Genomic DNA, 21,834 nt, shown 5'->3' with positions numbered 1-21,834 from the left:
TCCTGGTCCTCGCTAAGCAATGCCTAGCTGCATCTTGTCTTTGTTCTATTCTTGTGTGTCCGCGTGAACACACACACACGTTTCTGAAAACCCCCCAGCACATCCTGTCTTCTCCAAACCACAACAGCAGCTGCTAGGCTACCCGCACTCCCAGTTCTTAGTGTGCCCCAGAGAGTGGGAGGCAGCTTTTTTCACTGTCAACATGAGGGGAGGCCTAACTGGCAAATTCTTCCCTGCCAAGTCCCCATCTTTCCCTCCCCAGGCCGGCCGGGGCCAGGCAGGCAGGCTGCGGAGATAGGCTGCGGAGATAGTCTGCTCAGAGAGCTAGAGCCAGAGCCAAGACTGGACCCGATCAGGTCCCGTTCTCATTACACGTGTTACCCGTGCTGTAATGGACTCAGGAGACAACCATGTTGTAACCAGGTCTGATTGGGCTACAGTCATAGCAAAGACATGGCTTAAGTCTCTGGAGTTAGGGAGTAGCTGGCCAGGATCCCTCTGGCTGATCTAAGAGCATTAACAACAGGATCCAGAGTGGCCCCCATCCAGGCCTCAGCTGTGATGGAGGGAGGTCGCAGTCCAAGACCTCATAGCCGAAGAGCGTTCAAGGAAGAACAGTGAATGGGTGGTGAGTGGGAGGAGACTCCTCCGGGACTTCCCAGAGCTCCTACCCCGCAGAAGCGGAGACAGAATTGGGAAATTCCTCTGGAAAGTATCACAACAAAAGGAGTGAGAGTCACCCTCCCAGCGAAGCAGTGGGTCCAAGAACTCAGAGGGTGGAGGCTTTCCGACCCTCTCCCTCCCCACGGATTCCCGGGAGAACACCTGCCCACCACTAGGAAACACAATGTGGCCGGGGTTTTGTTACGAACTGCTCTGTGCCCCATTGTGTGGTGACACTGCCCTGCTCAGACCCAAGGGGCGTGGGACTGAGCAGGGTCCCCCTGACGCAGGGTAGGAGAGGCTCCCTGAGGAGTAAACAGAAGCGCCATACCTGCCTGGCTAGGCATTTAACCTCCTCTCCCCTGGAGGTGGCAACATGTCCCCTCATAAGAGCCAGAAGCTGGCATTCCCCCCTGCAGCCCAGACAACGACACAGCCACCAGGCTGGGGAAGCTGCTTTCACACCTTAACGCTCTCCTCTGCCTCACGGTGCTTCTCCCCCTTTCTCTAGCTCCCCCCGCCCCGGCTGCACTGTGAGAATGGTAGAGAGCCAGCTGTGTTTCAGCAGCCTGAGCCAGCGTGCCGACAGAAGAGCAATTGGACCCCAGGGCTGGGTGCGTGGGGGGTGTTGGCTGGGACCCACTGCCTGAGGAAATCCCCCTCCGCTGCTGGCAACATGTCTGCAGTCTGTACCAATGGGAACCGCAGCTGCTCTGCACTTGACTTAGGGGAAAGGGCTGTGCAGAGGGTCATCTCGTTTCAAAACGGCTCAGGCTCTGCACCCCCCTGAGAGAAGCCATGGGGCCTGGAGCCAGTTCAGCCCACACCACTGTTGGCTCAGTGAGGAGTTCCCCCTGAGAAGGGGACCGAGGGGTTCAGTCAGTCACCCCATTCATGCTCGGTGGGCCCCACCTGTTCTGTCCAGCAAGCTGGCGGCTGAAGGGACGAGCACAGAGTTTGCAGCTGAGAAGTCCCAATTTTTCATCTTGGCTTGGGCCCTAAACGAGTCTCTGAGCCCTAGTGGGTCTGCGTGACCTGGAGCAGGTCACTCGCCTAATGACGTGAACCCACCACCAAGGATTGCTATAGGGCTGGTGCTGCTCTCACTCCCAGACCTAGTAACCAGCCCATCTCCTCTGCTCCACCAGGCAGGGCATCTCCTCTGCCTCCCCTCCCCACAGTGAACCTAGGGCAGATGCTCCAATACAATTCTGCTCACCATCGTGCAGGGCTCAGTCCCATCAACCCCACTCAGACACTGGCAGTTTGCAGGTGTGGACACACAAAACCATATTTAGCAGCACAGTGCTTGGCTGCAGAGTGTTGTATAGGACGGCTGGAGCCAGCCCAGAAGAATACAGTGGTACTGTAGGGCAGGGAAGGTCCTAGAGCTCCACAGAAAGACACAAAACTCCTATCTCCAGGGCGCTGGGCTGAGACATCCCTGTTCTGTGAGAGCAACGCACAACGGCACTGCAGCAGAAGTCAAGAAAGCCAGTGCTGGATACAGCTAAATGGGGAGAGAGATTTACCTACATCCATTGCAAGGGCTGGAGATAACTGGGAGCGAAGTCTTCTGGCTTCAGCACTGGGCACCTGGATTCTATTCCTAGCTCTCTTACAGACTGGCTGTACGACCTTAGGGAAGCCATTTCACCTCTCTGTGCTACTCGACCGTATGCCTTGCCCCTGGTTACGCTGAGCGCTCTCCAGGGCAGGGAGTTCTGTACAGCGCCTGGCACAATGGGGCCTCCCGGTGCTATGCAGTAAGACTACTCTGTTTGGAAACACAGGTTTGGAAGAGATGTGAAGTGCAGTCCCTGAGCGTATGAGGACGCGATCCCTTTACACTCGGCATGACACCAGAGGTGTCCCATATCCTGGCCCACTCTCATCTTGAGCATTTACTTTACCTGCCCAAATCTGCCCTGCAAATTCAAATGGACGCAGCCGCCTTCTTCAATTCCTGCCCCGAGGTGTCAGGCACCAGTAGAAATCCCCCTATAGTTTCATGGGTAGACTCTTTGTCTCCTGTACCTAGAACTCCTGCCAGATAGCAGAGTGCTGGTTGCAGTGTTTCCACCCTAGAAGGGGCTGCATTCCAGTGGTGCAGTGAGTGAAGGGATCTTGTTTGCGTTGAACATCCAGAACTAAATCCTGTCCTCACTTATGTCTTGGAAAGCCCCACAGACTTCAGTGTGGGTGCAGAGCTCAAGGGCAGGATGAAATCCAGAGTCTGGAAAGAACTAGGCTGGCTGCCATAAACCTCAGTTATTACTGACGGGAGCAGAGGAGGGGGAAGCCCAGTGACAGAGACTCACCTGTAACGGGGCAGAGAGTGGAGATATCAGTGAATACCTCAGAGTGCAGAACTGGGCCATTCCAGTGTAAACGCCTGTGAATTCTCTCAAAGGGGTATAGAGAGACAAGGTGAGTGAGGTAAAATCTATCTTTTATTACACCAACTTCTGTCGGGCCAATAAAAGATACTACCTCACTCAGCTGGTCTCTCTAATATCCTGCGAACAACACGTCTACTGCTACACTGCATACATCCCAGCAGAGCAGGTCATTTGCCACTGTTAGCTGGGGTTTTTTTTAATAACCTGAAGGAGCCCAAAGCTTTATGAGTCAAGACTTACAGCCAACTTCCAGCAGGATGCCATCAAAGGAGACCCCCGCCTCACTGATGGCCTCGCAGATGTACTCTCCTGAATCCTCCTCCTGCACCGCCTGGAGCTGCAGGACCGCCAGATGGGCACCAAGCGGAGAAGATGCCACTTCTTGTTCCCCTGGACATGGAAAGATCCTGAACGTCAAACCTTTATTCCTCACTGCCTTAGCGCCGCAAAGCCCCTTCCTGCCTTCTCTTGCCGTCAATGGGCAAATCTTCAAAGGGATGGAGAGTTAGTTTGTTTGAATACAGAACTTGAGCCTGCAAAACTGAGCTGGAAATATCTCAGGAAGGTTCTTCCTCCCGCTCAGGGGATTTCCTGTATTCACTGCCAGGGCAGGCTAACATGGGGCATCCCAAACACAGAATGGTCCAAGCAGCCGGTGCAATGCAGTGCAGAATGGACTGCTGCTGGCTGGCAGGGTGGAAAGAGGTTCGGGGTCTCAGGAGCTAGAAGATGGCTAGCCAGGTGAGTCTGTGGAGTGGAGTCCATCTGCAGGAGAGGGATAATGGACTGGGAGGAGCAATCTGTCTGTGTTAAGAGTAGGGGGGTAGTTTTAATATGCCTCTAGTCCCCCCCCCAAACTGTCGCACAGCTCACTTGAGTCAATTCCAGCCCTACCTTTGTACCATATGATCTGGGGAGGGGGTACCCCGGAAACGTGGCACTCCAGCATCGCGTCTTCTCCCAGCAGGGCCTGCACAACAGGGGTCACCGCAACGACGTGGGGAGATTCTATATCCAGGACACAAAAAGAAAAAGGCTCCAAATTTATTCCACGCTGGAGAGCACTTCACGAGTATGCACAAGATATGCCAGCGCTCCAAAGGCAAAGGCCTCTGCCAAACTGTTCTGCAGAGATGCACTGCAGAGCTTGGCAACAGACCTCAGCTCCCCGTCTCACATAACCAGAGGATACCACACACTGATCGACTTTCGAACAATGAGAACTCATTCTTGATGCTACGATGAATCTTTCTTTTCCCTTGCCTGTCTGTTTAACATACGATTCCCCCAAGCTGCCCCAGCTCTGGTTTATGCCACTGGTTCATTTTGCCAGACACTATTGACAGGGTGTCCACGGCACGCTAGCCACTTCACAGGTGGGTTTGAAGACAAGGTCTTGACATGCATTATTAATATTACAGCAGTGCCCAGGGCCCAGTTGAGGCCCCATTGTGCCAGGCGCTGTACAATACATGGTGAGAGGCAGCCCCTGTCCCAGAAAGCCTATAGTCTAAATAGGCAAGACAAAGGACGGGAGAAAGGAAGGATTATTATTAGGGCTGTCGATTAATCGCAGTTAACTCAAGCGATTAACTAAAAAAAATTAATCATGATTAATCATACTGTTAAACAATGGGATACCAATTGAAATTTATTAAACATTTTGGATGTTTTCTATATTTTCACATCTTGATTTCTATTACAACACGGAATACAAAGTGTACAGTGCTCCTTTATATAATTAATTTTATTACAAATATTTGCATTGTAAAAATGATAAACAAAAGAAATAGCATTTTTCAATTCACCTCATACAAGTACCGTAGTGCGATCTCTTTATCATGAAAGGGTAACTTACAAATATAGATTTTTTTGTTATTTTGTTTACATTTACGGGAGATACTACTGAGATACAACCTCACCTGAAAGTGAGAACAGACATTCGCATGGCACTTTTGTAGCCGGCGTTGCACAGTATCTATGTGCCAGATATGCTAAACATTCATATGCCCCTTCATGCTTTGGCCACCATTCCAGAGGACATGCTTCCATGCTGATGACGCTCATTAAAAAATAATGCGTTAATTAAATTTGCGACTGAACTCCTTGGGGGAGAATTGTACATCTTCTGTTCTGTTTTACCTGCATTCTGCCCTATATTTCATGTTGTAGCAGTCTCGGATGATAACCCAGCACATGTTCCTTTTAAAACACTTTCATTGGTGATTTGACAAAACCCAAAGAAGGTACCAATATGAGATTTCTAAAACTAGCTACAGCACTCGACCCAAGGTATAAGAATCTGAAGTGCCACCCAAAATCTGAGAGGGACGAGGTGTGGAGCATGCTTTCAGAAGTCTTAAAAGAGCAACACTCCATTATGGAAACTACAGAATCTGAACCACCAAAAAAGAAAATCAACCTTCTGCTGGTGGCATCTGACTCAGGTGATGAAAATAAACATGCATTGGTCTGCTCTACTTTGGATCGTTATCAAGCAGAACCCATCACCAGCATGGACACATGTCCCCTGGAATGGTGGTTGAACCATGAAGGGACATATGAATCTTTAGCACATCTGGAACGTAAATCTCTTGAGTGCCATGCAAATGCCTCTTCTCACTTTCAGGTGACATTGTAAACAAGAAGTGGGCAGCATTATATCCTGAAAATTGTAACCAAACTTGTTTGTCTGAGCAATTGGCTGAACAAGAAGTAGGACTAAGTGGACTTGAAGGCTCTGAAGTTTTGCATTATTTTATTTTTGAATGCAGTTATTTTTTGTACATAATTCTACATTTGTAAATTAAACTTTCATGATAAAGAGATTGCACTACAGTACTTGTATTAGGTGAATTGAAAAATACTATTTCTTTTGGTTTTTTGCAGTGCAAATATTTGTAATAAAAAATAATTATAAAGTGAGCACTGTACACTTGGTATTCTGTGTTGTAACTGAAATCAATATATTTGAAAAGTTAGAAAACACCCAAAAATATTTAAATAAATGGTATTCTATTATTGTTTAACAGCACGATTAATAGCATGATTAATCGCAATTAATTTTTTAAATCGCGTGATTAATTGTGATTAATTTTTTAATCGCCTGACATCCCCAATTATTATCCATATTTTAGAGATGGGAAACTGAGGCAGAGAGAGGTTAAGTGACTTGCCCAAGCTCACACAGAGAATCTGAGAACTGAATCCAGATCTCCTGAATCCCAGTCAAGTGCCTTATCTGCAAGCTCATCCTTCTTTCCTGACTGAATATCTTACTGGAGAGATGACAATTCTGAATGTGAAATGAACAGTGGCTCTTTATAAAGACAGAGCAACTTCCTTGAGAAGGGACTGTAATTAACTATTGACTCTTTGGATGTACATTTTTCCCTCTCTTTTTTATATAGGTCCATTGCCTGGTTAGTTTATATTTTGAATGTTCAAGATGAAGATTAATGTTTTTACTTGTTCTCTTCCAACATCCTCGTGCTACATCCTGATGTTGTAATCTGGTTACTTGTTTTTTGGTTCGTATTTCCTAGCCAGTGAGACACTGGGCCAGCCATAACGGTGCTTCAGGATTGTTATTAGGGAGGTGTTCTGGAAACGTGCATATCTGATCTTATCTTTCCGTAATAGATAAAGATGTGTCCGAAATTTTCCTGGGAAAATGATTTGCTTTGAAATATCCCAGGAAAAGGCGGGAAAATGCTTTGGAAATGCTGCGGAGAGAGCAGTAGTGTTGAGTTATTATTGTAACACGCTGTTATTGATCATCCTCAGGGCACCAGTTTCTTGAGCCAACACAATGCCTGAAGTGAGAATGAAGGTAACATAGAAGGTAATGAGGCGCGTTATAAATCAGGGGAGGTTCTGAACAGAGAGCCTGATGAGAAGGGTGGAGCATAACCTCTTTAACAAGGGACTTGACACAAAAGTTCAAGAGTCCGAGCATGCATCCACCTAAGGAAAACACCAGGCATTCAAACCAGCTGTGTCCTGTCTACACACAGGCTCAAGGAACGAGAACAGCACAGAGGAGGGGCGAGGACAGGGATGAAGGAACCATAAGACACAATAGATAGGTTAATCTTAACTAGACCCTGAAACCAGAAAACATCAGCAGCGTTTTGCTGGGCAGCTCTCTGCTCACACTGCGTTGCTCCTGAAGGTGATGACTTTAATTTTCAGTAAGACCCTCCAGTTCTCCCAACAAGTCCCTGGGAGAATGAGTAACCCCAGGTAAGGGAATCCACCATTGCAGGCCTCCCTTGGGACTTTGTTGACGACGGCCGCGATCCAAAGCCCATTCACTTCAATGGATCAGGCCCTAGAGGAGTATTGCAAGCATCTGCCTATAGCAAAGTGATCCCGAAGCCAGTGGTCAGAGGCCCTATTCTCTAGCGCCTTTTCTTATGGGTTTGTACAGTGCCTGGCACAGAAGGGTCCTGTCCACGAATGGACCTCCTGCGCATGACCACAATACAAACAATATTAATAATGCCCCTCCTGGCTAAGAGCCTGATCCAAAGTCAATGGAGTCTTCCCAATGGAGATTCTGCCTTAGGACAAGCTACAGGAGCTGGTACCTGTGTACTGTAGGATTACTGTCTGCTCATCCCATCCAATCCGACTGGCAGCAAAGCAGCTATAATTCCCAGCATCCTCAGGGACAGCCTCCTTGATTATCAGGGTGCCCTGAGCATCTATGAGAAACCTAGAACAAGAAAGAAAAGAGCAGGGGTGGGGGAAAGGTCACCATGAAAACAAAGCTCAGAAAAAGAAGAAAATACAGCATGACTTGCCCTAAAAAAATCTCCTTGCACTTTTCCCAAATAAAAAGTTAAAAGGGGAATTCATAGGTCAAATTTCACCCTTAACCAAAAAAAAAAAAGTAACAGACGGATCAGCTACAGCAGAAACGAGGCCTAACAACTAAAGCAAATGTTTCCATGAATAAGAAAAAAAAAATCAGAACGTTTTTTACTTTTTTTGGTTTTCTGCAATTTAAGTGAAAAACCACACCAAAAAAATGTCCGGTACTGTGTTCCTAGCCTAAATCTTTGCAACATGGCGCTAGTCAGGGAGCCTGAAAGTGAAATTTATCAGAAACTGACAATAAATAAAGGTCAAAAGTAAGTTTATTTCCATTTTTCCTCCCCTCCTTGCATGCTACAGAGCGTGAAAAGTCACTTTGATTTTAACATGCTTTCACAGCCTCCGCAACCTCCAGTGTTATTAGCAGCAGAGATAAGGAAGCATGGGTTTTTTAAATATATTCATTTTAACTAGACCGAGCCCTTCTAATCTCTGATGTGCAGTTCATATAATTTCCTGCCGTTTCCCCCTTTTCCCTTTATCAACCCTCTCCAGGCACATGAACCACCAGAAATCCTTCTCCGGTTACCTGTGGGGACTCATTTAATAGCCCCCCCCCAAAGGAAAAAAAAAACAGCCCAACGCAGTGAGCAGGCCAAAGAGAACAAACATGACTCAGCCAACGCCTCCGAGAGTGGAGATCCCTCTTAAGCCCAGGAGCAGACGGCAAGGGGGTGCAGCTCTGCCCCTCCAGCATTGCAACAGTCCCCAAGAGACAAACTCCTCCATTTCATGAGGTCAAGGCCCAGCCTAGACTAAACACTAACACATCAAACCCCTATCACGGAACTGGCCACACCACCACTGCCCCAGCCCCTTTACCAGCATGAGGCTGCAGCCATGTTTTGTAACCTGGCTAAAAGCTTTGGTCTGACCAAGCCAGCCTCCGCCTGCAGGAGGTCTGAAAACAGCAATAAAAGCCTTGTACTCAATATCCTTTGGTGTGCACGGGGTGGAAAAGGTGCCCCCTTTCCCTCCTCCTCCCCCCGCTGCCCACCCTCATAAGTCTGAGGCTGCTCTGCTGAGTGGGGCTGACACGTGGCAGTTTGCATGGAAGCCCAGGAGTGAAGCGGCCAAGGCTCTGATTAGCTAACGTTACCTGCTGTCCTTTTCCAGGGCTCGGTCCCACCGTTTCCAGGAGATTCGGGGCGCAGGGTGGCCCAGCGCCGTGCAGTTGAGCCTCACCTCCCCACCCCTGGTGAACGACTGCGAGCTTGTGGCCACCCTTACTCGAGGCGTCTCTACACACAGCGAAACACAACGCGGGTCAGACACCAGTCACCTGCTCCCAGCTCCAGAGGCCCAATTCCTGGCTCTCCCCCTCCTACCACAGAGGGGGAGCACAGGGAAGGCGGTAAAGGAACCGTGGCCGAGAGCAGTGAAACTGGTGTGGAAGAAATCAAATCCTCTCCCTCTGTTTGGATGCAGTAAGTCAGAGACAATTTTTATTTCAAGCAATTGTGGGGGAGACTGCAAGTCAGGAGTTACCCTGGCCTTAGACAAGACTCTGAACAACAAGTGGTTTATCACAAATATTTATAGTTTTCGTCACATGCATTGACGAATAGCAATTGCACTTTGTTTATACATTTTCAGTCCTGATGTCTTATTATTATTAACGATTTTCTGCTACTACTACATTCTATTTTGTCTAAAAACAAGGTCAGACAGCTTAGCAATTTTCCATACGCTTTCCCCAATCCTGCTTTGCAAGTCTCGTGTTATTAGGGTTAAAGTTAGCCTAACTTTTGCCCTGTTTCTAACAGAACCAAGGTGGCTACACTTAAATCTCTTTCTGTCACTTCCTACTTCCACACTGGGCTTCTGGAATGGCAATGTTCCTCAGGTCCAGCCTTGCCATTGGTGGGGCTACAGGCCATACGTTGCTGCTCCCTCCAGCCTCACAATTGAACGAGGGGAGCAGCGTGGTGAAGCGGTCATTATAGGGTTAACTGGGTTACTCAGCGCAGTAGGGGGTGCAGCCATGCTCCACCCTTCCCTTACGTCCTGTTCAGTCAGTGGGAACATTCCCCCCATAACTCTCTTGGGATGCAGTTAAATAAAGCAGCAAGTTCCCGGCCTGCAGTCCTGCCACTAGACTGATCTATGGCTTGGGGAGCTTGCAAGGAAGCAGGGGTCCCAGAAGAGCAGAGACTCAAGGAGCAGAGACTTGCTTTGCTGATCCATCAGGCCAGCTCTGATCTTGGTGACAAGTGACTTTCACAAAGCACTGGGGATGCCACCTCCTGCACTGCTTCTGCTCATATAAACCCATACAGGATGACACAGATCCTTCCAAACAGACCCTTTGTAAGACTCTTGGATTTGTGGCGTGCCCTGGAGAAGCAACCGGTACGTTCCCCCCACTTCAGCTCAGACTCTAAGGGATTTCAGGCCCAGCCAAGGACAGGTAATCGCCTCAACATAGGGCTCAGATACTGCATGGAGACAGGACAGCTTACCCTGAACAAAGAGCCAGATGGAAGCATTAGCTGTCCCACGGCTGTTGCTTGCAGTGCATTCGTACCGGCCACCATCATCCAACTGAACACTGACAATTTCCAGCGAGAGGTTCCACAGGACCCTCACCCATCCCTCGTCTGGCTGCAGCACCTTCCCATCCCGGCTCCAGGTCAGATTATAAGCAACGTCTCCTGACACTGGGCAAGACATGATCACTCCTTGTCCTGGCAATGCAGTGATGTTCCTAGGGGGCACCAGGTACGGAGGCGGCTCTGCATGGGGGAAGCAAACAGCGGGGTCCAATTATCCAGGCTGCTGACCCCCATTCACACCACTGGAGTCAGTCCCAAATTCTGTCATTCAGAGGTCTCTAACACTGAAGTGCTGAGCTTGACCATTAAATATTGGAAGCAAAGCCCAGGGGTGGGAGCCTGGGCTGAGGCTGTCACCTGCCCGAGTTGCCCCCCGCCATCCTCAGTACTGACCGGTGACAGAGAGGTAGCCACGAGCTCGTGCTGCCCCAGCTTTGCTAACAGCTGTGCACTCATAAAAACCTTCATCGCTTCCGGAAACCACAGGGATCTCCCAGCTGCTGGTCCCAGAATCCCTGGGGAAAAAACCAAAAAAAACCCCTGAGACTGGAGAGGAAGATACCCGGCTCTCCTCTTTTGGCACTGGCTGAGATTTTCACAAGCAACTCACCATTTATGGCGCCTTAATTGTGGGGAGTCCCACTGAAGGCACCTTCAAGGGGCCAGATTGGCTGAAAGCAGAATCTCAGGGGTTTTTGACAACTGGACCGATGCTGGGATTTTTCCTAAAATCTCTCCCCCGTGCAGCAATGACAAGAGCACTAGCATAGACAGGGTGCTTGGGGGTTTATCTCCGTGCTGTCTAGACCTGCTTAGAGCTGGGTTACATGGCACGGAGGCCCCCACTCTCTCCACTGCTCTCCCTAGCAGCAGTGGGAGATCACAATTCACATGCAGTTCCTTTTACCCCTGCATCCCAAGTGTGTCTCCTTAGCCTGAACGCAGGCTGGAGGTTTGGGGGCTCATGTGTAAAGACCTTTATCTTGCATTTTGCTGCAGAAGGAATGAGGAACCCACTGCTACCACACTGAAAACCCACTGTGTTGTGTCACGGAGTACCAAGAGAAGCTGCTGTCTGAGTCAGCATGACAGCAGCGACAGCAGGGAACAAGCAGTCCATAAGATCTTCAGGGCCTCAGTGGGAATTCCAATTGGAAGGGAAATTTCCCACTTGGTCCCCTGAGCCACGTGTATTCTTCACCCCCACAATCTCAAAGGAAGCAGCATTCCAGTAACTCCAAGTGACCAGATTGGACGGTGGAGGTCAGCCGTACCCACCCCCCAGAGAGCAAGCCAGATCCACTCTGTGGAGACAGATAGCAAAGAGTAACACAGTGGCTGTCATGCCGGGACAGAGCCAATGGTCCATCCTGGTGGGGGGAACATATCTCCAATCTCAGCTATTGAAGGTACGTCCGAAGAACATGCAAGAACGTACGGTGTAATGTTATGCCATGGAACAAATACCTTCCTGTCCCCCAAGCTGGACATCATTTTGTGCCCTGGAGCATGAGGATTGCTAGCCCTTGTAATTAACATCCTGGCCAGACCTACCTATATTTGTATGTGACTAATGTGGGTTTGGGGAAATTTACCAAGTAACTGACTTACTGCAGTAGAGCCTGAGACTTACATGAAAAGTTGATCCTTTCCAAGCATCTCCCCACCACGGCTGAGCTTCAGTCGGAAGGGGATCTCGCTCTGGGCAGAGCAGCTGATCAGCAGTGACTGATTGTGATAAGCCTGGATTTTACTGGGCATGTTCACTTTGGGTAGACCTGGGTGGTGGGGACAGGCATGGGGTAAAGAGAGAGAGAGAGAGAGAGACTCCCTAATTCTCAGAAACAGAACATTGAAAATTTGATTGGGGAGAGGGAAAAAAAAAATAACCATGAAAAAAACCAAACTGGCCCCCTGTGCTGAAATGGAACGGTCTTTCCTTTAAAGAATGAGCAGCCCCTGTCTGGCTTTGTCCTAATAACTCACTATAAGAAGCTAAAGTTAGGGCCTCATTTGGTAAGGCGCAGGTCCTGCTGTAATGATATGTTTACTTGCAGTATATTCTGCAGACATTAGATCTCTGTGTGCTCTGTAGAGTACTAGAGAGGGTGTGGTTCTGGTAAACAATGGAGACGAAGCTGGATCTCAAAGCTGTGTAGAAACCTGTTTGTTCATGGTTCTAATTGCAGCTGTTTGGGTTTAATAAATACGTCCTGTCTGCGAAAGGCTGTGATTCCATAGTCTATTATGACACTGGCTACTTCTCCCTTTCTGGGCATTTATACCATACATATCACTGCAATATCTGCTTCACCCCTGCTTTCAAATAGCAGCCTCACTCCTTGAGCCACATAGGACAAGCTTCTCCCTAACCTTGTCTGCACATTTATACTAAATGTGTAACTGGCTATGCCTCCTCAAAACAGAGCAGGCAGCTACAGACCCTTCTCCCAGAAGAGGGCTACGTTTTGTGCTCCTGAAAGGAAGTTGGACAGATGAACCCCGCAAGGTAGGTGGGGTTCTACCATGGAGGGAGTATTAGAGAAATGTCCGTTCAGAACCTGGGACATTACACCTATCTCCAGCCCTTTCCTGGGTGATTTCAGGTACCTGCTTGTAAGAGGAATAAAAGCTGGTTGGCCTATTCCGATGCTACTCTACGAGCTACAGAAAGGCATCAAGCCAGCAGCTCCGAACCTCTTCCCGCTAGGACCGTACAAACCAGAGCTGCTCACCTGGGACCACACTGGTGTAGGCGACTCCCGATACACGCTGCAATGGGTGTCCATCTGGGTCTTCTCCTGTCACTTGCAGCAAGAAGCTTCCCATGGGTGCCTGGAATTGGGGTCCCACCCAGAGCTGGCCGGAGGAGTCATTGGAGAAAGGCCGCGTCGGCAGGGAGACGAGGGGCCGGCCAGAGCTGTCATACAGCTCCACGCCCTTCAGGTGCCCTGGAGGCTCCAAGCCAGTGCAGTTAATCAGCACAGAGACAGGAAGCCCTGCAGAGACAGGGGAAGGCAGCGGGGAGAGCAAGGAATGGGACTGCATCCAGGACAGTCATTGTAAAGCACTGTGACCTTTCCTCTCTGCTGCAAACATCACCCCTATTATTCGGCGGCTGGGATCACTGCTTTCCATGCTCATCTCATCGTTACCTTGGGCTCCCCTGCCTGTCTGCAGCCACCTGCTGTCTCATTTTATACTTCGACTGCAGGCTCCTTGGGGCAGGGACTGCTTTTGTTCTACATTTGTACAGCGCCTAACACAATGAGGCCCTGCTCTATGGTTGGGACCCCTAGGCACTGCCGCTGTATAAACAATAGCGCCTGCTGGCTCCAGGCTGGATTGCTGCAACACGCTCCACTCAGAGCTGCTCCGAAGGCCACTCGAAGCTTCAGCAAACATGGAACAGAGCAGCTTGCCCCAGAGCCCAGCAAAACAGCGGGAGCCCACTTATCTTCGGCTCCATTCGCTCTCTAGCACGCCGCGTCTTACGGACCCCCCTGCCCCCTCCACACACATGCACGCGCGCCATGGGAAGAGCAGGAGGTACCATGCACAGGCCGCTCTCTGGGGTGGTTTAGGTCGAACGTAGGTTGGTGGGAAAAGCTGGCTCGGAAACGGATGGCGCTGACGCCCGTGATTCTCACTGAGTGGCGGCCGCTGCTCTGGATCTGAAAGCAGCAAACAGACGTCACATCATCAAGTGTAGAAAGGGGGTAGCTCTGACTCCTGAAGCTGCCCACCATGCAGGATCAGGGGGTAGGGGAGAAGGGAGAGGCTGCAGTAAGCCGCAGACAGACCTTTTTAGTAGCCTGCATTCTGGGCAGGCACACACTTCCTTCTGCAGCCCTGGAGAGCCACAATGGGATCGGAGTGACAGAACGAGTGGAACCCTGGGGGGAATCTTTATGTTCAGTGAGGCCAAATTCTCTGTTGCAAATGGGAGCATTTCCATTACTTCAATGGAGTTCCACCCCGACACCAGTAGAGAAGCTGGCCCTCGGACTTTTAGAGTTGACTTCAAAGTGCCCTTAACCAATTGACACCTTCCTGAGAAGTCCCATGCCCCTATTTATTCAGGGCACTTGGCTTTCCTTAGAACCCCACGAAGTATTCCCGGTGGCCAGCCCATTGCCTTCCAGAGTGGAGCTGGTGGTGAAAGGGGAAAACCCAGCCCCTGGGTCAGCCTCCCTTCCTGCATCAGGGCCGAAGTTATCACAAGGGACCCAGCTCCCAGAGGGGACAGGGGACTAGGGAGGCAACACTTGGGTGCTACAGGGAAGGGTGCCCAGGCTGGAACCAGTTAACGAGGCAGCTGCAGCGTCTCCACCCTAGAGAGGGGATAGACCCTGGGGAGCAAGCTGGGGACAAGACATCAAAGTTGCATTCTATACATTTCTCCACGTCTCTTGGCACATGGAGAACCTCTCAGGCAAAGGGGTTTGCCTGCTCTAGGATCTGGCCTAGATAGGCCCCTGGCCCAGCAATTCCTTTCGCTTCCATCCTACCTTGACTGACCACACGCCTGGCCGGTGAGGCTTGACAGTCAGCACCCTGGCGGAGTTCGGGATGTTGAGGTGTTCCTCCAGGCCCCGGCCTTTCTGAAGGATCTTCCCTGCACCGGCAAGCGGAATCCTTGGGTTAGCACCTCCTGCTTCCCGCTCACCTGTCCTAGGAGGGACGGCCCACCCCCGCTACATCCAATAGTTGGTGGCTTTCCAACAAGCCATGCCCGACGCATCTGCCCATTACGGTCTACCCAGGACAGAGGAAGGCAGAAGCCCAGTCTCCGAGTTGCCTGTTCTCGGCAGGAGTCTGTTTGCATCACAGCCTCCAGGGCCGCCTTCTGCCCGTAGCCCCGAGTGGCTAGCAACGGGCTCAGCATTGTATTCCCACACCTGACAGGCCCACAGAGCTTTCTCCGCCCACCAGGTTTTAGCGCCACTTCCGACATTACGGCTCCCTCCACAGACCCTGTGCCCCTGGAGAAAGCAGCCTGGGATCCCAGCTCTCTCCAACCCAAGCCCTGCCACGCTAGCTAGCCGCTCCTTTTCCATTTTTGCTGGAGGTTGCTCATCTTTCCCTCACTCTTTTCTCTAAGGAGAGACACCCTCCCAGCCCGCTGCCCTTCCTCCTCCCGTGTATGACCACACACCCACCTACCCACATTTCCCTCTGCTCATTCTAAACCCTCAGTATTCACGGCCTCTCGGTCCCTTCCACGGGACCCAGGCAGCTGGGAGGGTCTCTCGTTCACCCATGCTGCCTATCTATCTGCACCGCTCCCTTCCCAGCTCCGAGCCCCCATATCACTTCTCTTTAACCCTCATCCTCCTGGTCTCCCTCGTGTCCTCAGCACTCTCTGCAGGTCGTTTGCTCACACCATGCGTTGGCAATGCTTGGGGAAAGCCAGCCACGTGGGGTAATTTCAGTGGCTGAGGAGCAGTTATCGTCAATCAGCAGTTGTCAACTGACAGCTGAGAAGAAAAGCCCAGAAGGGATAGGGGAAAAGCAGGACTTACAAAATTAAAGTATGAATTTAACATGGCAAAGGGGAAGGGACACACTTGGGAGCTTAACGAGGTCTTTGCAGCTCATTACTTTTTGCTGAACAGATTTTTGCCCTGTGGCTTGTCTCCCTCAGTGCAGCTCAGCTTGGTTATTTCCTGGCTTCAGTCTCCCATTCGCTCATCAAACGAGCCCCTGGTCGGGTCCCCAAAAGGGACTGAACTCAGGACCTTTTTAGCTCTAAATCCCAGCTCTCTGCTGCTTGGGCCAGTGGACCCGCAGCTGGCATAGGCTGCTCACTAGGCTCTCCCCATAGCCGAAACTGTCCTCCCCCTGCCCGAGGTTGGGACCCGCTTGCTGATAATGCCCTGGGACATACCTGCCGGATCCCTGACTTCGATCTCTGGAGCGGGGCCGCTCACGGAGATGGTGACTTCCTTCAGGCTGGGGTCAAAGGGAACCAGCCAGGTGTGCTCTCCCCCCTGCTCGTGGTCTGTGGACAGCAGGTGGACTTTGGAGGCCTGGATAGCCTCTTCTACCCATTTCAGCACCTACGGGGCAGAGAGGGTGACATGGAGCAGGGACATAGGACTGGAAGGCGCCTCAAATGCGAAACGCGGTCCCCTCCTATCACAGGCCACCCCACCGTAAACCCGGGATGCTCTCTGGTGTGCCGGGATGCACAAACATTGAGATATTGGGAGGGGGCCTGCTGTCAGGGCTGTTGCCCCTGGTTACCTCTCCCCCGAAGGTGCAGAGGTGGTAAGAGTCCAGGCACAAACTAGGCGGGGGGGATACACACTGTATGTATACAGACATTAGTTCAGTCACATGAGCAGGAGGGACCGAGCCTTCTCGAGATTCACCATCAAGATCTTGAGCAACAACTCAACTGGAGGGCAAAGCCTGGCTCCTCCAGCCCCATGGGAAAGTCTTTAATGGGCACTGCACCCCTCCCCAGCCATCCTGGTGCCATGAGGTGCACATCGTGCGCTCTCCCACGGGGAGGAAAGCAGGCTAGGAAGGGCACAGACCTGTATCAGAACCTGCACCATGCCCAAGGGCCGAGACAAATGCATTTGGACAGCCCAGTATATGCAACGTGGGGAGCTCCTGGGACGCTGCAGGGTGGGGCTGAGCAGGGGGGTGGTGTGCACGGGAGATGGGACAGCCAGAGCAGGCAGCACAGGACAGAGCCAGGCTCCTTAGCATGTTCTTTGCTCCTCCCGCCCTTGCTCACACCTGACCCTCCCTTTCCCCTTCAGTTTCATGCCTAGCACCGTTTTCTTTGTTCCTGTAAAAAAAGAAAAACAACCTGCTTGGGAAAGTCCTGCAGGGGATCCAGTGCCGGAGCCCAGCCCCTGCTCCCTGTGGGCCCTGAGCCCAGAGAAGTGATAGGACCGGGGGGAGGTTAGATATCACCTCAGTCCCCGGAAAAATCATGGAGCAGGTCCTCAAAGAATCAATCCTGAAGCACTTACATGAGAGGAAAGTGATCAGGAACAGTCAGCATAGATTCACCAAGGGAAGGTCATGCCTGACTAATCTAATCGCCTTCCATGATGAGATTACTGGTTCTGTGGATGAAGGGAAAGCAGTGGATGTATTGTTTCTTGACTTTAGCAAAGCTTTTGACACGGTCTCCCACAGTATTCTTGTCAGCAAGTTAGAGAAGTATGGGCTGGATGAATGCACTATAAGGTGGGTAGAAAGTTGGCTAGATTGTCGGGCTCAATGGGTAGTGATCAATGGCTCCATGTCTAGTTGGCAGCCGGTATCAAGTGGAGTGCCCCAGGGGTCGGTCCTGGGGCCGGTTTTGTTCAATATCTTCATAAATGATCTGGAGGATGGTGTGGATTGCACTCTCAGCAAATTTGCGGATGGTACTAAACTGGGAGGAGTGGTAGATACGCTGGAGGGCAGGGATAGGATACAGAGGGACCTAGACAAATTGGAGGATTGGGCCAAAAGAAATCTGATGAGGTTCAATAAGGATAAGTGCAGGGTCCTGCACTTAGGATGGAAGAACCCAATGCACAGCTACAGACTAGGGACCGAATGGCTAGGCAGCAGTTCTGTGGAAAAGGACCTAGGGGTGACAGTGGACGAGAAGCTGGATATGAGTCAGCAGTGTGCTCTTGTTGCCAAGAAGGCCAACGGCATTTTGGGATGTATAAGTAGGGGCATAGCGAGCAGATTGAGGGACGTGATCGTCCCCCTCTATTTGACATTGGTGAGGCCTCATCTGGAGTACTGTATCCAGTTTTGGGCCCCACACTACAAGAAGGATGTGGATAAATTGGAGAGAGTCCAGCGAAGGGCAACAAAAATGATTAGGGGTCTGGAACACATGACTTATGAGGAGAAGCTGAGGGAACTGGGATTGTTTAGTCTGCAGAAGAGAAGAATGAGGGGGGATTTGATAGCTGCTTTCAACTACCTGAGAGGTGGTTTCAGAGAGGATGGTTCTAGACTATTCTCAGTGGTGGAAGAGGACAGGACAAGGAGTAATGGTCTCAAGTTGCAGTGGGGGAGGTTTAGGTTGGATATTAGGAAAAACTTTTTCACTAGGAGGGTGGTGAAACACTGGAATGCGTTACCTAGGGAGGTGGTAGAATCTCCTTCCTTAGAAGTTTTTAAGGTCAGGCTTGACAAAGCCCTGGTTGGGATGATTTAATTGGGGATTGGTCCTGCTTTGAGCAGGGGGTTGGACTAGATGACCTCCTGAGGTCCCTTCCAACCCTGATATTCTATGATTCTATGATTCTATATGGACACAGAAATCCAGCTCCGGTTCCTCCCCTTGCCCAAGGGAAGAACCAGTCTAAGGGAGCCCCTCGATCTCCAGAGCAGAGCTCAGCTGGCAACAGGAAACTCCTGACTGGCTACCAGTGCTGACCCCAGCCTGCTCCTAGCCAGAAGGACGGTGCAGGACTTCGGGTGATTGCAGTCCCAGCTGCTGGCACTCAGGAGACCTGGATTCAACTCCACGCTCTGTCACAGGTTTGAGTGTGACCTTGGGCAAGCGACTTGTCTCTGTGCTGCGCTTTGCCACCTGTGCAATGGGGCCAATAGTCCTGCCCTACCTCACAGGGGGTGGTGATGATAAATACAATACAGGCTGCGGGATGCTCAGGGACTGGGGTACCATTACTTTGGTAACAGGGACCCGCCTGAGTACCATAGATAGCACGTCACACCTCATACACAAACGCAAGATACAATGGCATTTACTGGTCCCATCAGTCCCTGCAGCTGGGTCCAGAGAATGGGAACAAGGAAACCAGTCTTTGCACAGAATTAAGGGCCAAATCCTCAACCTGACAGGGCTCCAGTGATTGACACGGCATCTGAGGATCCAGCCTTAACTGTTTATCCCGAACATGCTGTTTTCCAGGTGCTGGAGCAGGGAGGGAGGCAGGGTGCAGGGAAAAGGAGACAGCAGCAAGGGCTGATCCTTTCCAGTTACAAAGCAAACACGCACACTTGCTGATGTTAGAGGAATTAAAGATTCTGGCGTGATTGTTATTGCCAGATGGCTCCCACTCAGCCGCTCGGAGCAGATGAGTGATTAGCCCGCCCCTTGCCCACGGGAATACTGTGCAAGAGCCAGCCGCCAGGAAGGGGGGCGGAAGGGAGGCAGAAGGAGACCTCACCGCTCCAAACCTGTTGCTGTTAATAGTTAGACAGACGCTGGGCTCCTGCTCTCCAAGCGCTTCACAGACCGGCCGGGTCAAGACCGTCAAAGGCAGGAGTCTAAAGGCAGGAGTCTAAAGTCAGGCTCCATAGTTAGGGACCTGTCTGATTTTCAAAGGTGTGGAGCCCCCAACAGCTCCCACCGCGGTCCTGGTTTTAAGGTTTTGGCCTTACTCCTCCACACCCCAGGGGTAGTATTGTCTCCATGCTACAGACGGGGAAATGGAGGCCCAAAGAAGTGGAAGCACTTAACCCAGGATCACGCAGCTATCCTGCGAGGCAACCAGAAACAGACCCCAGGTCTACAGACTCCCAGGCTCCTGCGTTAGCCCTGAGACAACCATCTTCTTCAGTCCCCCGGAGCGGGGACAGGGGATTAGATGGGCACTGAGGCTTTGCTCCTGAATGCCCAAACCTCCAGGAAGTCCCTAAGGGATAACAATCCGTGGCACGTCAATCTAAGCCACTAATGTGACGACAAAAGACAAAAAGACAAAAGAGCCTTGCATTGCTAACTTGATGAGGCCACCTGAACTAAAGGGGATCGACAGCATCAAGCCAGTGAAGGAGAGAGGCCTCTGATCATCATGATCTTATCACGCCATCCCAGCCACCCAAAACATAAAGGAGACTGTGAAAACCATCCAAGTCTTCCATTCTCGCAGGCAGGGTCATTGTAGCCGCGCTGGTCCCAGGATACTAGAGAGACAAGGTGTGGGAGGTACTAGCTTTTATTGGACCAGCTTCTATTGCTGAGACAAACAAGCTTTTAAGCTACACAGAGCTCTTCTTCCAACCTGGGAAAGGTGCTCGGAGTGTCACAGCTAAATACAGGGTGGAACAGATTGTTTAGCATAAGTTAACACATATTTCAAGGGACCATGCAAGGTGAAGTGGGCCATTAATACCCCTCCAGTAATCGGGGCGGGGAGGGGTGTAAAGACTGGGGGCTGGGTTCTAGATTGTTATAATGAGCCATAAATCACGTGTCTCTGTACAGCCCATGATTTTTAATATCTATCTAGTATTAAACTCCCAGGCTCATCTTTCAAAGGCATTGGGCAGGTTTCCTTTGCGGATGAGGACTGAGAGGTCAGATAGGGAGTGATCATTCTGCGAAAAGTGTTCACCCACAGGTGACAGGGCGTTTTTGTTTTTTATCGTTTCTCTGCGCGAGTTCATTTGAGAGCACAGATGCTCACAAGTAACAAAATTCAGGTCTTTTCCACTCACCTCCTTCACCTGTTGTTTATCCAGATGGAATATCTGCCCAGAGCTGGTAGCCGCAATTTCTTCGTACACTCGATACCCAGGGTGGCTTCTGTCCCCGCAGTCCCCTGTTAGCACGAACACAACCTGCCACAGAGAAACGCACGACAGCAAACCAAGTCAGAAGAGACTCCAACCAGCCATCCTCACCCCTCCCCCACTGGCAGCAGGTTGGCATGTGCCAACTCCAAGGTGAAGAAACAGTTACGAGCATGCTCCGGGTCTATATATATATATGTCAAGAGCTAGCCAACAGAAAACGTACCAGCAGGCGGAGGCAAAGAATACATGGCATTGTTTATAGGTTTTATAGGACCAGTACAGTTGGGTACTGTTGTGCTTTGCAAAAGGCTTCCTTTGCACGGCTCTTCGCCACCTTGTGGGCTCAGGGAGCGGATGTTCAGCGGCTCCTGGGTCACAGCGAAGGGACATCTCCTGGGAACGCAGCTGCAAGCCAGTAGCCGGACTCTCACCTGGGACTGTTTGTGCTGCAGGAGCTGCAGCAACTCCTGCTTGCGCTTGTAGTCTTTGGCCCGAGCGTCCGAGAACACATAGATGAACGATCCCGGGTGCGAGACCTCCACGGCCAGCTGGATGGCTCCGACGCTCATCTCCGGGCAATCCCCTCCGCCCTGCAGCCAAAGAGCCCATTAGGAAACCCGAGTAATCCTAACGGAGCCCAAAGTGAGGGCTGCAGGCAGCAACCTGGGGTGGGACGCCATTTCCATTAGGGAGGGGAAAACTTGCTGAGACCACGTGCCCCATCACGATCACTGCCTCACCTTCCAAGAGTTCAGTGAGCAATGCCTGCTCTGCCCTGGGCACATATCCTGAGCCCGGAAAGCCCCTAGTGCGGA

General features: G+C 51.0%; 1 protein-coding gene across 1 annotated transcript in view; it reads right to left on the bottom strand.

Annotated features, from left to right (window-relative positions):
• The window catches only part of HMCN2 (hemicentin 2), a 121,969-nt gene that overhangs the window by 83,042 nt on the left and 17,093 nt on the right, over nt 1-21,834 (bottom strand). Inside the window, exons 5-17 of the mRNA XM_073314813.1 lie at nt 21,451-21,609; nt 20,942-21,064; nt 16,392-16,563; nt 15,013-15,119; nt 14,055-14,175; nt 13,237-13,500; nt 12,135-12,279; nt 10,895-11,016; nt 10,409-10,681; nt 9,046-9,187; nt 7,658-7,785; nt 3,960-4,073; nt 3,306-3,455 (exon numbers count right to left, since the gene is read on the bottom strand). Coding sequence (XP_073170914.1) covers nt 3,306-3,455; nt 3,960-4,073; nt 7,658-7,785; nt 9,046-9,187; nt 10,409-10,681; nt 10,895-11,016; nt 12,135-12,279; nt 13,237-13,500; nt 14,055-14,175; nt 15,013-15,119; nt 16,392-16,563; nt 20,942-21,064; nt 21,451-21,609 — 2,020 coding nt within the window. The remainder of the gene's footprint in view (nt 1-3,305; nt 3,456-3,959; nt 4,074-7,657; nt 7,786-9,045; nt 9,188-10,408; nt 10,682-10,894; nt 11,017-12,134; nt 12,280-13,236; nt 13,501-14,054; nt 14,176-15,012; nt 15,120-16,391; nt 16,564-20,941; nt 21,065-21,450; nt 21,610-21,834) is intronic.

Source organism: Lepidochelys kempii, chromosome 16, assembly GCF_965140265.1.
Source record: "Lepidochelys kempii isolate rLepKem1 chromosome 16, rLepKem1.hap2, whole genome shotgun sequence".
Classification (NCBI taxonomy): Eukaryota; Metazoa; Chordata; order Testudines; family Cheloniidae; genus Lepidochelys; species Lepidochelys kempii.
Note: the sequence above shows the minus strand (reverse complement) of the source record. Positions and strands in the feature narration are given on the sequence as shown.